This window comes from Strigops habroptila, chromosome W (genome assembly GCF_004027225.2).
Source record: "Strigops habroptila isolate Jane chromosome W, bStrHab1.2.pri, whole genome shotgun sequence".
Lineage (NCBI taxonomy): Eukaryota > Metazoa > Chordata > Aves > Psittaciformes > Psittacidae > Strigops > Strigops habroptila.
Window position 1 is genome coordinate 14,628,354 of NC_044301.2, and position 13,628 is coordinate 14,641,981.

Consider the following 13,628-nt stretch of genomic DNA (forward strand, 5'->3'; position numbering starts at 1 on the left):
ATGTCACCAACACAGATGTTGAACAGGATCAGTCCCAACACCAACCCCTGAGGGACACCACTTGTTACCAGTCTCCAGTTGGACATTGAGCCATTGACTGCAACTCTCTGCGTGCGGCCATCCAGCCAATTCTTTATCCACCTCGTGGTCCATCCATCAAATTGGTGTCCCTCCAGTTTAGAAACAAGGATGACATAAGGGACAGTGTGGAACGCTTTGCACAAGTCCAGGTAGATGACATAAACTGATTTGCCCTTATCCATCAGTTCTGTGGCCCCATGATAGAAGGCCACCAAATTGGTCAGGCAGGATTTCCCCTTAGTGAAGCCATGTTGGCTGTCACCAACCACCTCATTGTTTTTCGTGTGCCTTAGCATGGTTTCCAGGAGAATCTGCTCCATGATCTTGCCAGGTACAGAGGTGAGACTGACTGGTCTGTAGTTTCCTGGGTCTTCCACTTGCCCCTTTTTCCAGTCATTGGGAACTTCACCTGACTGCCATGATTTTCAAATATGATGGATAGTGGCTTATCAATTTCATTCGCCAGCTCCTTCAGGACCCATGGATGGATTTCATCAGGTCCCATGGACTTGTGCACATTCAGGTTCCTAAGATGATCTCAAACCTGATCCTCTCCTACAGTGGGCCCAAGGTCATCATTCTCACAGTCCCTGTATACATCTGCTTGAGCCTTATGGCTCTCATCTTGGGAGTCAGTTAAGGAGCACTTTTCACTGCTCAGCCCCTCTCATACTGCACAGCCTTTTAACTGTTTCCTTCAACTGAGCCACCTGATGCAACAGGTCATCAACTTGTGCACATTTTTTGCAGGTACTTATCTTTTATCCAGGAGAAGTGTCTGGACACTTGTTGCAACCTGCCATCTGTACTGAAGTCTCCTTCCTTACCAGTTCTATCTTCATGGAAGTGTCAGACATGTCAGGGATTTTCTCTGTAGAAACACTGGGTTTAACTGAGGAAGTGCTCATCATCCTGGCAGAGATCTAGAGCACTTCCCTGGGATGTGGGCCTACAAGCAGGGTGTACGGGTCTTCTGCACAAACTGCTGTACCCTCTCGATCGCTTTGTGCACACCTTGTTAGCAGCACTCCTAGTCGATAGGGCTCCCTAGGGCTGTTTAAGTCTCCCGCGGTTGCTCCTGGCAACGCCCAAGCCGCGTCAGCCTCTCTCGCGAGAGCTGCCGGCTTCTGGCGGCACTCTCTGCTCTTCCTCTGGTTTCCCTGACTTCGGGAAGCCCCCCGCCATACCCCTCGATCTAGCGTTCAGCCACAGAATTTAACATTGCCGCATCTGCGTGCCTCGCCGAGTGCTGCTTTCGGTTTCACTGCGTTTAAATCTTGTTCTTCTCATAAGGAGAGAGAAAATACCTTCTTCTTTCTGAAGATCTGTGACAGAAATGCATAGATTACATTACTGCAAAAAGGGGCATGCATGTAGCCAAGATATAATCTACAAACATGCATCTTCCAGTGCAAATTTATAAGCCCCTTGAATACACAAGAAGCCACACACTCAGGTTACCTGGTTTGCAAACCAGGAGGAGCACCTGCCATTGTGGAGTTAACTGAACAGCTTAGAGTCATCCATAAGCAGGAAAAGAAGTTGCATAAGCTGTAAATAATGTTACGAGTGATTTCCTAGCTCTGCTGAGTGCAAAATGGAGATTGTCTTTGGAGTTAAAATCGTTTGTACTACCATCAGTATCTTTTAGATAGAGCCCTGTTTCTCTTGCAGCACAGGTGAAAGAAACAAAAAAAGTTTAATACTTTTATTTTAAATGGTTAGGGATCAAGTTCTAAAAATACGTGTCGAGGGCCAAGTAAGGGGTGGGAATGATTTCATCTGACTGTGTTGGTACATGCAGCTGAACTGATCACCTAGGGCTGCACGTACAGTCAATAGGGAGAAACAAAGCTGCAATTCATCTTCCCAGACACATTCGAGTACAGAAGGGAGAGATGAATCTTGGCTTAGACTCCTCTGCCTGTTATCACATCAACCTTAACAAGTGACCAGCTCAGAGGAAACCTCATCTGTTTACTGAATCTGACAATGGGAAATGCCAAAACCAGAGTCCCCTGCCTGCCCTAGAAGGTCTCTAGTACAAATAGCAGGCTGTTACCCACCAGCCAGCCTGACCTCAGACACATCCATTGTTAAAGATAGATGGATTCCACCTTCCTCATTCACTTCATTACTAAAATCACCTGCTCAGTGATGCCTCTGGAGAATAAACTCAAACTATGCCTAGAAACAAATGTACTCCTTAAAGGGGAATCAGCATTGTGCTATAATAGAAAAGATCGTCTAATCACTCCATCAGTAATTACAAAGAAGAGGATATCACTGATTAAAATGTGAAAGTGTCTTATGCAGGATATAATAAAAAAAGGGTAATTAACAAAGGGAAAGCCACCACCTTGCCACCAATCTGCATTAGGCTACAAAAAAAATAATAACACTCAACTCCAGCATGACACTTTTCATCTATAGATATGAAGGCACTCCTATGTGAGGAGGCATATATCTTGTGCCCCTTTTTATAACTGGAGAGAGCAAGGGAAGTTTATAGAACTTCACAACAGTTATACCGTAGGTCACTGGCAAAGAATCACAGAATAGTTAGAGTTGGAAAGAACCTTAAAATCATCTAGTTCCAACCCCCCTGCCATGGGCAGGAATGCCTCACCCTAGACCATGCCACCCGAGGCTCTGTCTTGAACACTGCGAGGGATGGAGCATTTACCACTTCATTGGCCAACCTGTTCCAGTGCCCTACCACGCTCACAGTAAAGAGCTTCTTCCTTATATCCAACCTGAACTTCCCCTGTCTAAGAGGTAATGAACCCATTACCTCTTGTCCTATCACTACAATCCCTGATGAAGAGTCCCTCTCCAGCATCCTCGTAGGCCCCCTTCTGATACTGGAAAGCTGCTATGAGGTCTCCACGCAGCCTTCTCTTCTCCAGGCTGAACAGCCCCAACTTTCTCAGCCTGTCTTCATACGGGAGGTGCTCCAGCCCCCTGATCATCCTTGTGGCCTTCCTCTGGACTTGCTCCAACAGCTCCATGTCCTTCTTATGTTGAGGACACCAGAACTGCACACAATACTCCAAGTGAGGTCTCATGAGAGCAGAGTAGAGGGGCAGGATCACCTCCTTTGACCTGCTGGTCACACTTATTTTGATGCAGCCCAGGATACGGTTGGCTTTCTGGGCTGCGAGTGCACACTGCCGGCTCATGTTAAGTTTCTCATCAACCAACACCCCCAAGTCCTTCTCTGCAGGGCTGCTCTGAATCTCTTCTTCCCCCAACCTGTAGCTGTGCCTGGGATTGCCCTGACCCAGGTGCAGGACCTTGCACCTGGCTTGGTTGAACTTCATAAGGTTGGCATCGGCCCACCTCTCAAGCATGTCAAGGTCCCTCTGGATGGCATCCCTTCCCTCCAGCGTATCAACCGGACCATATAGCTTAGTGTCGTAGGCAAACTTGCTGAGGGAGCACTCAATTCCACTGTCCATGTCACCAAAAAGATGTTGAACAGGATCGGTCCCAACACCAACCCCTGAGGGACACCACTTGTCACTCGTCTCCACTTGGATATTGAGCTGTTGACTGCAACTCTCTGCATGCAGCCATCCAGCCAATTCTTTATCCACTGAGTGGTCCATCCATCAAATTGGTGTCCCTCCAGTTTAGAGACAAGGGTGTCATGCGGGACAGTGTCAAACGCTTTGCACAAGTCCAGGTAGATGACATCAAACTGCTCACCCCCTATCCATCAGTTCTATAGCCCCATCATAGAAGGCCACCAAATTGGTCAGGCAGGAATTGCCCTTAGTGAAGCCATGTTGGCTGTCACCAACCACCTCGTTGTTTTTCATGTGCCTTAGCATGATTTCCAGGAGAATCTCCTCCAAGATTTTGCCAGGCACAGAGGTGAGACTGACTGGTCTGTAGTTCCCTGGGTCTTCCATTTTCCCCTTCTTGAAAATGGGGGTTATAGTTCCCTTTTTCCAGTCATCAGGAACTTCACCTGACTGCCGTGATTTTTCAAATATGATGGACAGTGGCTTAGCAACTTCATTCGCCTGCTCCTTCAGGAGCTGCAGATGGATTTCATCAGGTCCCATGGACTTGTGCACATTCATGTTCTTAAGATGATCTTGAACCTGATCCTCTCCTACAGTGGGCCCAAGGTCTTCCTTCTCACAGTCCCTGCATATGTCTTTCGTGACTTAAGCAGTGTGGCTAGAGCACTTGCCGGTGAAGACTGAGGTAAAGAAGTAATTGAGAACCTCAGCCTTCTCCAAATCCAAGGTGGCCAGTTCTCCTGTTAGCTTCTGGAGAGGGCCCACATTATCCCTATTCTGTCTTTTGTTTGCGACATACCTATAGAAGCCTTTCCTGTTATCTTTCACATCCCTTGCCAGACTCAATTTTAACTGGGCCTTGGCTTTCCTGACCTGATCCCTAGCTTCCCATACAATGTTCCTGTATTCTTCCCAGGCTGCCTGTCCTTGCTTCCACCTTTTGTAAGATTCTTTTTTCCTTCTAAGTTTTCTCAGTAGTTTCTTGTCCATCCATGGAGGCCTCCTGGCCTTCCTGCCCCATTTCCTTCGAGTTGGGATGCAACACTCCTGAGCTTGGAGGAGAAGATCCTTGAATATTAACCATCAGTCTTGGGCCCCCCTGCCCTCTAGGGCTTTATCCCATGGAACCTTACTAAGCAGGTTCCTGAAGAGGCCCGAGTCTGCTCTCTTGAAGTCCAGGGCAGTGAGCTTGCTGCATGCCCTTCCCACTGTCCTGAGGATCTCGAAATTGACCATCTCATGATTGCTGCAGCCAAGGCTGCCCTGGAGCATCACATTCCCCACCAGCCCCTCCCCATTGCTGAGAATGAGGTCATGCATGGCACCTCTCCCTGTTGGCTCGTCTATTACTTGCAAGAGGAAGCTGTTTTCCACACAATTGAGGAACCTCCTGGATTGCTTGTGCTGGGCCATGCTGTCCCTCCAACAGATACCAGGATGGTTGAAGTCCCCCATGACGACAAGTTCCTGCGAGCGTAAGGCTGCTTCTATCTGTGTATAGAGCACTTCATCCACAGAGTCCTCCTGATCAGGTGGCCTGTAACAGATCCCCACCATAATGTCCCCCATAGCTGTTCTCCCTTTGCCCCTAACCCACAAACCCTCTGCAGAAAAACAGTGTCTCCTTCTCCACTGTTATCATCAAGACATGCATTACTAGAGAATGGGGAATGAATAGTGAGGTTTTGCTCATCTTCTTCCTCCCCCCCATTTCTCTAAGCATCCACCACTGCTCACCAGTGGCAGTTGGATATGGATTCAGGCTTACGTCATCTGGCTCTTCATACAGCTCCAGGGAAGGAGGCAAGAGGCAGCTCCATCCAAACTGTCGTCTTCACAGCAGGACCATTTTACTAGCCCAGCGCAGACATACTGTACAAATGAACTGCATCATCTCTGTGCTAATCTCAGAGTGCAAAATAATGATAGTAAAGTCTGGTTTTAATGTAAGAAGCATTTCCAGCCCCCACAGCCATTCACTACCCTTTGCTCCAAAATTTTTACCCTCCCAAATGCCTGAAAATGTATCCAGGTTTCCTTGTTTCTGCCTTTTGTAGATGCCTGTCGTGGTTTGAGCACAGCCGGTAACTGAGAAACACGCAGCCGCTCGCTCACTCCCCCCCATCTTCCTCCTCCCCCCGCTCCCGGAGGGATGGGGAGGAGAATCAGAAGAATGTAACTCCCACCGGTTGAGAAAAGAGCAGTCCAGTAACTAAGGTATAATACAAAACTACTACTGCTACCACCAATAATAATAACGATAAGGGAAATAACAAGGGGAGAGGATACAATTGCTCACCACCCGCCGACCGATACCCAGCCCGACCCGAGCAGTGATCTGGGCCTTCTGGGTAACTCCCCCCGGTTTATATACTGGGCATGACGTGCCATGGTATGGAATACACCTCTGGCCAGTTTGGGTCAGGTGTCCTGTCTCTGCTTCCTCCCGGCTTCCCCTCCTCCCTGGCAGAGCACAAGACTGAGAAAGTCCTTGGTCGGAGTAAACATTACTTAGCAACAACTAGAAACATCGGTGTTATCAGCGTTGTTCCCAGGCTGAAAGTCAAAACCGCAGCACTGCACCAGCTACTAAGAAGGAGAAAAATGACTGCTGTAGCTGAATCCAGGACAATGCCTTAAAAGCATTTTGATCATTTTCTGGAAAACAAAATAAAAATTAAGGAAGTCATCCCAGATCAAAACTATGGGAAGGGATTTTTCCCACAATATAGTATTAATCTTGCTAAAGTAGGCGAGTTCCCTTGTATAGGTCTTCCAAGAGTCTGTGCTTGGGTGTATTGGAAATTAGTGCTCTAAAATGATTAGAAGCTTTGGTCATGGTTTTGCTCAGTGCCCACATGAGGCCTCTCAGCAGCATAAGAAAAAATTATTTTTGTCACTGACAAATTAAAACTATTCAGTTTATCCCTAAAGAACTAGCTAAGCTAAGGGATCCCCTCTCCCCACCACTCCACATATACTGGTCTCCTATTAACAGCCACCACTGGTTTGCTACAAGGAAAATAAACCATGAAACATCTCTGGTGAGGAATGTATGAAGTCTTTCCTCTGCCTTTGTCATCAGGGAAGGGCCAGGAAGTCAGAGGACTGAGTGCGACTCATGGGAGACCTCCACATTGGAGAACACATGGGGGTGGGGTACCATAAAGACTCCCCCCCAAGACACAGTGATGCACTTTGCCTCCGGCCCCTATAGCAAGAAGAAAGGCCAAGGCTGGGGTGTACCACAGGCATGGTGAGCTGACATCTTAAAACAGAGGGATGCCTCACACCCTCACCGTGTTCCCGTCCTGGTGCCGGTGTCACGGGCTACCCTGCCGGTGACTGCATGATATTTTTCCCCTGTTCTCTTTGTTCCAGCTGATGCAGCAGCAAGCCGCGATCATGGCGTCAGTAGCGCAGGGCGGATACCTGAACCCCATGGCAGCCTTTGCCGCAGCCCAGATGCAGCAGATGGCGACTCTGAACATGAATGGCCTGGCAGCTGCCCCCATAATGCCAACCTTAGGTAATGAGCCAAGGGCGGGGGTGGAGAGGGCAAAGGGCAGGAGTTGTGCTTGGTCTCAGAGTTTCAGCATGTCGTACCTTACTTGCAGCCAGTATTAGCTGTTTTAGTGTTTATCAGCTGGGGGGCCTGGGCTAAGGTTAAATGATGATCTAAGAGGGCCACCAAGAGATTTTCCCCGAGGCTGGACAGTCATGAGTGGCAGGGTGTGGGGGATCATATGGTCAATCACCTAGGCCAGTGAGCCCCTCCAGTGCTTTTGAAATTCATCCCTGAACAAGAGCCCTGCTCTGTAAGGAGCAGGAAAAGGATGTCTCTGGATCTGATGGCAAAGCAACAGACAACACAGGTACTCAAACCCCAAGCACAGAAGCTACTCAAACCCCGACAACAGACATCGCAGCCACACCAACCCCAGTGAAAGACACTGCAGCCACTCCAGCTCCAGTGACAGACACTGTAGCCTTGCCCAACCACAGTGAAAGACACTGCAGCTAAACCAAAGGACCAACCCATGCCAATATCAGTTGCCCCTATAAGCAAGGGGAAAAGCAAATGAGAGCCACGAAGAACAACTCATGTAGTGAAGGAAGATGAAGACCCAATGCACGTACTAGAGGGCGTGACATCTGAACAAGAGGAATTAGTACAGGAATCAGAGGAAGAGGTAACTTCTCGACCCCGGACCTCGACTGAGCTGCAGAATATGCGAAAAGATTTCACCCATCTTCCAGTGGAGCACACTGTCACCTGGTTGCTCCGATGCTGGGACAATGGGGCTGACAGTCATGCACTAGAAGGTAGGGAAGCCAAGCAGCTGGGATCACTTGCTAGGGAGGAGGAATTGACAAAGTGATTGCAAAAGAGAAAGGAGCCCTCAGCCTTTGGAGGCGGCTCCTGGCAGCTGTGAAGGAAAGGTATCCCTACAAGGACGATGTTATATGTCGCCCAGGCAAGTGGACCACGATAGAGAAAGGCATCCAGTCCCTGAGGGAATCAGCCATTCTAGAGATGATCTATTGTAATTTGGATGCCAGGAATGCACCAGTAGATCCAGATGAAGTCGAATGTGGCCAAAATATACACGGAGTGCGCCATCATCATATGCCTACTCATTGGCAATGATGAGCTGGAGGGAAGCAGCAGCACCAACAGTGGATTGCCTGATTCGTCAACTCTGAGAGTTCGAAGGCAATCTCACCCCTTCCATCATTTCAGCTGTGGAAAAACTGTCCCAGGAGTTCAAACAATTTAGAGACGATCTATCCAGTTCCCCATGTGTACAGACCCGCATCTCAGCTATAAACAGAAGGCGCCTATTGCCCAAGAGGGAAGATATAGGAGGTACACGCCATGGGCCACCCTATGGTTTTCCCTGCAGGATCACAGAGAAGACATGAGAAAGTGGGATGGAAAACCTATCGCAGTTCGGAAGGAACGGGTGCGTGAATTGAAAAGGAAAACAAAACTCAAGGATGATCCTCCCAAGAAAGTTGCTGCTCCATTCTTCGGTGAGCAGGTTCCCAGATGGGGTGGAAGGGCTGATTTTACTCCAACTTCTATGAAAAGGAATTGTAATCCCTCTATACAAGAAGTAGATGGAGAATCTTATGATTGCTATTAGAGGGGCCCTGCCTCCAGCCAGATGGAGGAGAGGGACAATCAGGTTTACTGGACTGTGTGGATCAGATGGCCTGGCACATCAGTCCCACAGGAGTATAAAGCTCTAGTAGATACTGGTGCACAGTGTACTCTGATGCCATCAAGGTATCAAGGGGTGGAACCCATTTATATTTCTGGAGTGACAGGAGGATCCCAAGAGATGACTGTACTGGAGGCTGAAACCAGCCTAAGTGGGAAGGAGTGGCAAAGGCACCCCATTGTGACTGGTCCAGAGGCTCCATGCATCCTTGGCATAGACTATCTCAGGAGAGGGTACTTGAAAGACCCAAAAGGGTATCGATGGGCTTTTGGTATAGCTGCCTTGGAGACAGAGGAAATTAAGCAGCTGTCCACCTTGCCCGGTCTCTCAGAGGACCCTTCTGTTGTGGGGTTGCTGAAGGTCGAAGAACAACAAGGGCCAATTGGCTACCACAACAGTGCACTGGCAGCAATATCGCACCAACCAAGACTCCCTGATTCCCATCCATAAGCTGATCTGTAGACTGGAGAGCCAAGGAGTGATCAGCAGAACCTGCTCACCCTTTAATAGCCCCATGTGGCCAGTGCAGAAGTCTAATGGAGAGTGGAGACTAACAGTAGACTATGGTGGCCTGAATGAAGTCACACCACCACTGAGTGCTGCTGTACCGGACATGCTAGAACTTCAATATGAACTGGAGTCAAAGGCAGCCAAGTGGGATGCCACAATTGATATTGCCAATGCATTTTTCTCAGTTCCTTTGGCAGCAGAGTGCAGGCCACAGCTCGCTTTTATTTGGACGGTGTCCTGGGTTTAGCTGTAGAATTTATTTTCCTCCTTCCTAGTAGCTGGTGCAGTGCTGTGTTTTTGACTTTAGCCTGAGAACAGTGCTGATAACACACCGATGTTTTTAGTTTTTGCTGAGTAGTGCTTACTCCAATCAAGGACTTTTCAGTCTCATGCTCTGCCAGTGAGGAGAGGCACAAGAAACCAGGAAGAAGCAGAGACAGGACACCTGGCCCAAACTAGCCAAAGGGGTATTCCATACCACAGCACATCATGCCCACTATATAACCTGGGGGGAGTTACCTGCAAGGCCCAGATTGCTGTTATCAGCACTGTACCAGCTACTAGGAAGAAAATTATCCCAGCCGAAACCAGGACAACCCCGTTCCAGTACATTCTGGATCATATCATGGCAGATGGTAGGGCTCTGTTTCACCCCTGGGGCTGTTGATTCCAAGTGTACTGGAACCCCCTCCAAGTGAAAGTGAACTGTGGCCTGCACTCTGCTGCGAAAAGGGTTAAGAAAAGTGCATTAGCAATATCGCTTGTGGCATACCACTTGTCTGCCTTTGACTTCAGTTCATATTGAGGTTCTAGCATATCTGATACGGCAGCACTCAGTGGTGGCAAAACTTCATTCAAGCCATGATAATCTACTGTTAGTCTCCACTCTCCATTAGACTTTTGCACTGGCCATATGGGGCTATGGAAGGGTGAGCAGGTCCTGCTGATCTCTTCTTGTCTCTCTTGTCGATGGATCAGCTTATGGTTGGGAATCAGGCACTTGTTTTTCCTCAACCATCAGCAACCCCACAACAGAAGAGTCTTCTGAAAGACCAGGCAAGGTAGACAGCCGCTTAATTCCCTCCATCTCCAAGGCACCTATAGCAAAAGCCCTTTTTGGTCCTTGAAATACCCTCTCTCGAGGAAGTTTATACCAAGGATACACAGAGCCTCTGGGCCTTGCCTCTAGTTTCTAGGTAGGTTTTCCATCCCACTTCCTCATATCTCACAGGTAAAACCGCAGGGTACCCTGTGGTGTGTATCTTCTATATCTTGCCTCTTAAGCAGAAGGATGCTTACTGTTAATAGCTGAGATGCTGGTCTTTACAGGTGGGGAGTAGGATCTATCCTTTTAGAGTAATTGGACCAGTTTTTCACACCATTCAGACAGTTTTTACAGCCAAGACAGAAGTCCCTAGGGAGGAAGAGAGATTTTCTTTGTATTGCCATAGTTGGCAAGCTAATTCACTCACTGTTGATGTCTCCTCATTTCTCCAGCAATGAGTTTGTATATGACGATGGCGCACATCATACCAGTTTCCAACACATGACTTGTGTGCACCGGACTTCATCTAGTTCTGTGGGTAACTGTGCATTGTTTGGGTCAAAATAAACAATTTCTAGCACAGCTAATTCCCTCAGGTACTGGATACCTCTCTCCATTGCCATCCACTTCCCTGGGTTACATACAACATCTTCCTTGAAGGGATACCTTCCTTTCATGGTTGACAGGAGTCACCTCCAGAGGGTGAGGACTTGTTTCCTTTTTCCAACTGTGTTGTCGGCACCTGATTTCCTAGAACGTGATCCCAGCTGCTTGGCTTCCCTACCCTCTAAGTCTAGGCTACTAGCTCCATTATCCCAGCATCGGAGCAGCCAAGTGATAATGTGTTCACCTGGATGACAGCCGAAATCTTTTTGCATATCCCACAGCTCACTCAGGGACAGGGATCGAGAGGTTACCCCTTGTTCTGCCTCTTCCTGTTTCTTGTGATGGTCCTGCTTCATCCTCTTTCACTAAATGAACTGCCTTTCATGTCCATTTCTTCTTCTATATAGGGGTGACTGGTAATGGCATGGTTTGTTTCTTTGGCTCAGCCACAGTGCCTTTTACAGGGGTTGGAGTGGCTCCACTGTCTGTTTTTCAGGTTGGAGTGGCTGCCATGCTTGTCACCAGGGTTGGAGTAATCGCAGTGCTTGTTGCCAGGTTTGGAGTAGCTGCAGTGTCTGTTGCTTTGCCATCAGATCCAAAGAATCTCTTTTTCCCCATGCTAGCTGTGATTTTTGAGTAGCCAGGAGATATCTGAAGCCTGATGTGAATTCTCCTCCTAACTTTTGCTAGCATTCAGAAAGCCAAATGGAAAATTATCATACTGCTTCATAGCAGGATTTCTAGTCACTGAAGTATGTCTTCGTTCTGACTTGGAATGAAATATTTCAAAGTTCTATGAAAATAGGCATTAGAAAACTGTTGGAATATTAAAAATGCTTTTCTCTTTTCTAAGCAAAAGAATAATTGTACTAAAAAAATTACACCGGTAACCCAGAAGTCCTAGAAGGCATTGGCTGAGCAGAGTGCATCTGTGCTGTTATCTTCAGACCTTTTAGCTCTCACCTCCCTGTCAGTCTAAACCTTCTTTTCCTATGTTTGTAATCCAGCTGGTTTTCTATGCATCCTGCCTCTAGGAGAGTTTGTACCTCGGGACATGGCCGTGAGTTCATTCATGCTCATGAGTTCCCATGGGACCTGGGAAGTTAAAGAGTTCTGGATCCAGGAAAAACTAATAGACTAGACAGGTTCCATTTCACCTGGCTTTAAACATACAAACATTAGATATCTGGTATAAACTAGTCACCTCGCTTGCCTGCAGTCAATGGAGAGCAATAGCCAGTCCCAGTGGGTAATTCAGACCATAAATACTTTATGCTGTTTGCTGGCATTTTGGTTGTTCCCCATCAAGAGTCAGATTTATCTTACATAACAGTCCCTAATTGCAAGGCAATTAAATTGACGGCTTTGAAAGTTTGATTCAAGTTTTGCATTTCTTCCACCATCAGTATAAACTGGGTGAAAAATGAGTCTGCAGTGGGTTTACCTGGACAAGGGGGCTAGAAATGAAATTTAATTTATATTTCCTTCTCTTCTCCCTCTCTCCATGTTGTAAACTTGTATCTGGTGTAGATACAGCAAGATATCTGAAACCAGGGAAGAAATCCACAACTGGCATGCATCACTGCCATTTGTTGTCTTCATTATGCCACTTTTACTCCAACTACAGCCCTGACCTCTCTGGGAGGGGATTCTTTATAAAAAGAAAATTAAAGAATTGCAATGAGTATGCCTAAACATCCTTAGGCATGCACAAAATAGCAAGCAGAAATCCCTTGCTGCAATTTTAGAAAAAAATTGTTACATATTCTATGCAAATAAGGGAAAGATCCAAAAAAGCAACTGAAATTTTAACTAGCCTTTGTGATTTGCAAGCTGATGGCATATGCTGAGAGCATTGACTTTGGCCTTTACTTGCCAGCACTGGCTCCCTGTACCTCCACAGAGGACATTTTTAAAGGCCAACATCACTTAAATAACAAAAGGGGAAGCAGCAGCAGCTTGTCTGCTCAGGTTATAAGAAAAGAGCTGAAATATTGTCTGGTTTTTGGGCTACTCAAATCAGAACATATTAAAACATCTCATGCATCTGCATTGGCTTTCTTAAAGCACCAACACAGAGTTAAGTAGTCATTAAAGTGTGTTATTGCACTAACCCATTATGGAATGCTGCTGTGCTGAAGAAACTTTCTGCAATTGGTTTAAAAAGATGTTACTGCAAAATGGTGCTTTCAATCAGTAGTATACCCTGACACAGAAAGATATTGCTGAGATTTGTGTGTCCTCCCCACTTGGAGGTAGAAGCACGCCTCCTGGCATAACTGCACCAGCTGTGCCTAGCATGCCATCTCCAATTGGGGCAAATGGTTTCACTGGCCTCCTGCCACAGGCTAATGGGCAGCCCACTGCCGAAGCCGTGTTTGCTAATGGCATCCACCCTTACCCAGGTAAGCCAGACCAATGCTATACCCACAACCTGTTCCTTCAGTCTTAGTGAGATAGTCCACATCCACAGGCTTTGTCTAGCATGAGCCACCTCAGAAGAATTATACCCCATGCCATCGGGGATCACTGTAGCATTGGTGTAGTTAGGTCTTACTCAGCTACAGTTGTTAAACACTTAAATCTGGATGATAGACATCAAGAGCATGTTGGAGGTGGAACATT

The 13,628-nt window shown here is 47.3% G+C and overlaps 1 protein-coding gene across 12 annotated transcripts in view; it reads left to right on the plus strand.

The window, feature by feature from the left end:
* LOC115619073 (CUGBP Elav-like family member 4) overlaps nucleotides 1–13,628 on the plus strand; it is a 528,109-nt gene that overhangs the window by 481,520 nt on the left and 32,961 nt on the right. For all 12 annotated transcript variants that reach the window (XM_030511095.1, XM_030511101.1, XM_030511093.1 and 9 more), the window contains 2 exons: nucleotides 6,996–7,143; nucleotides 13,259–13,408. In XM_030511095.1, the coding sequence (XP_030366955.1) occupies nucleotides 6,996–7,143; nucleotides 13,259–13,408 (298 nt within the window). The remainder of the gene's footprint in view (nucleotides 1–6,995; nucleotides 7,144–13,258; nucleotides 13,409–13,628) is intronic.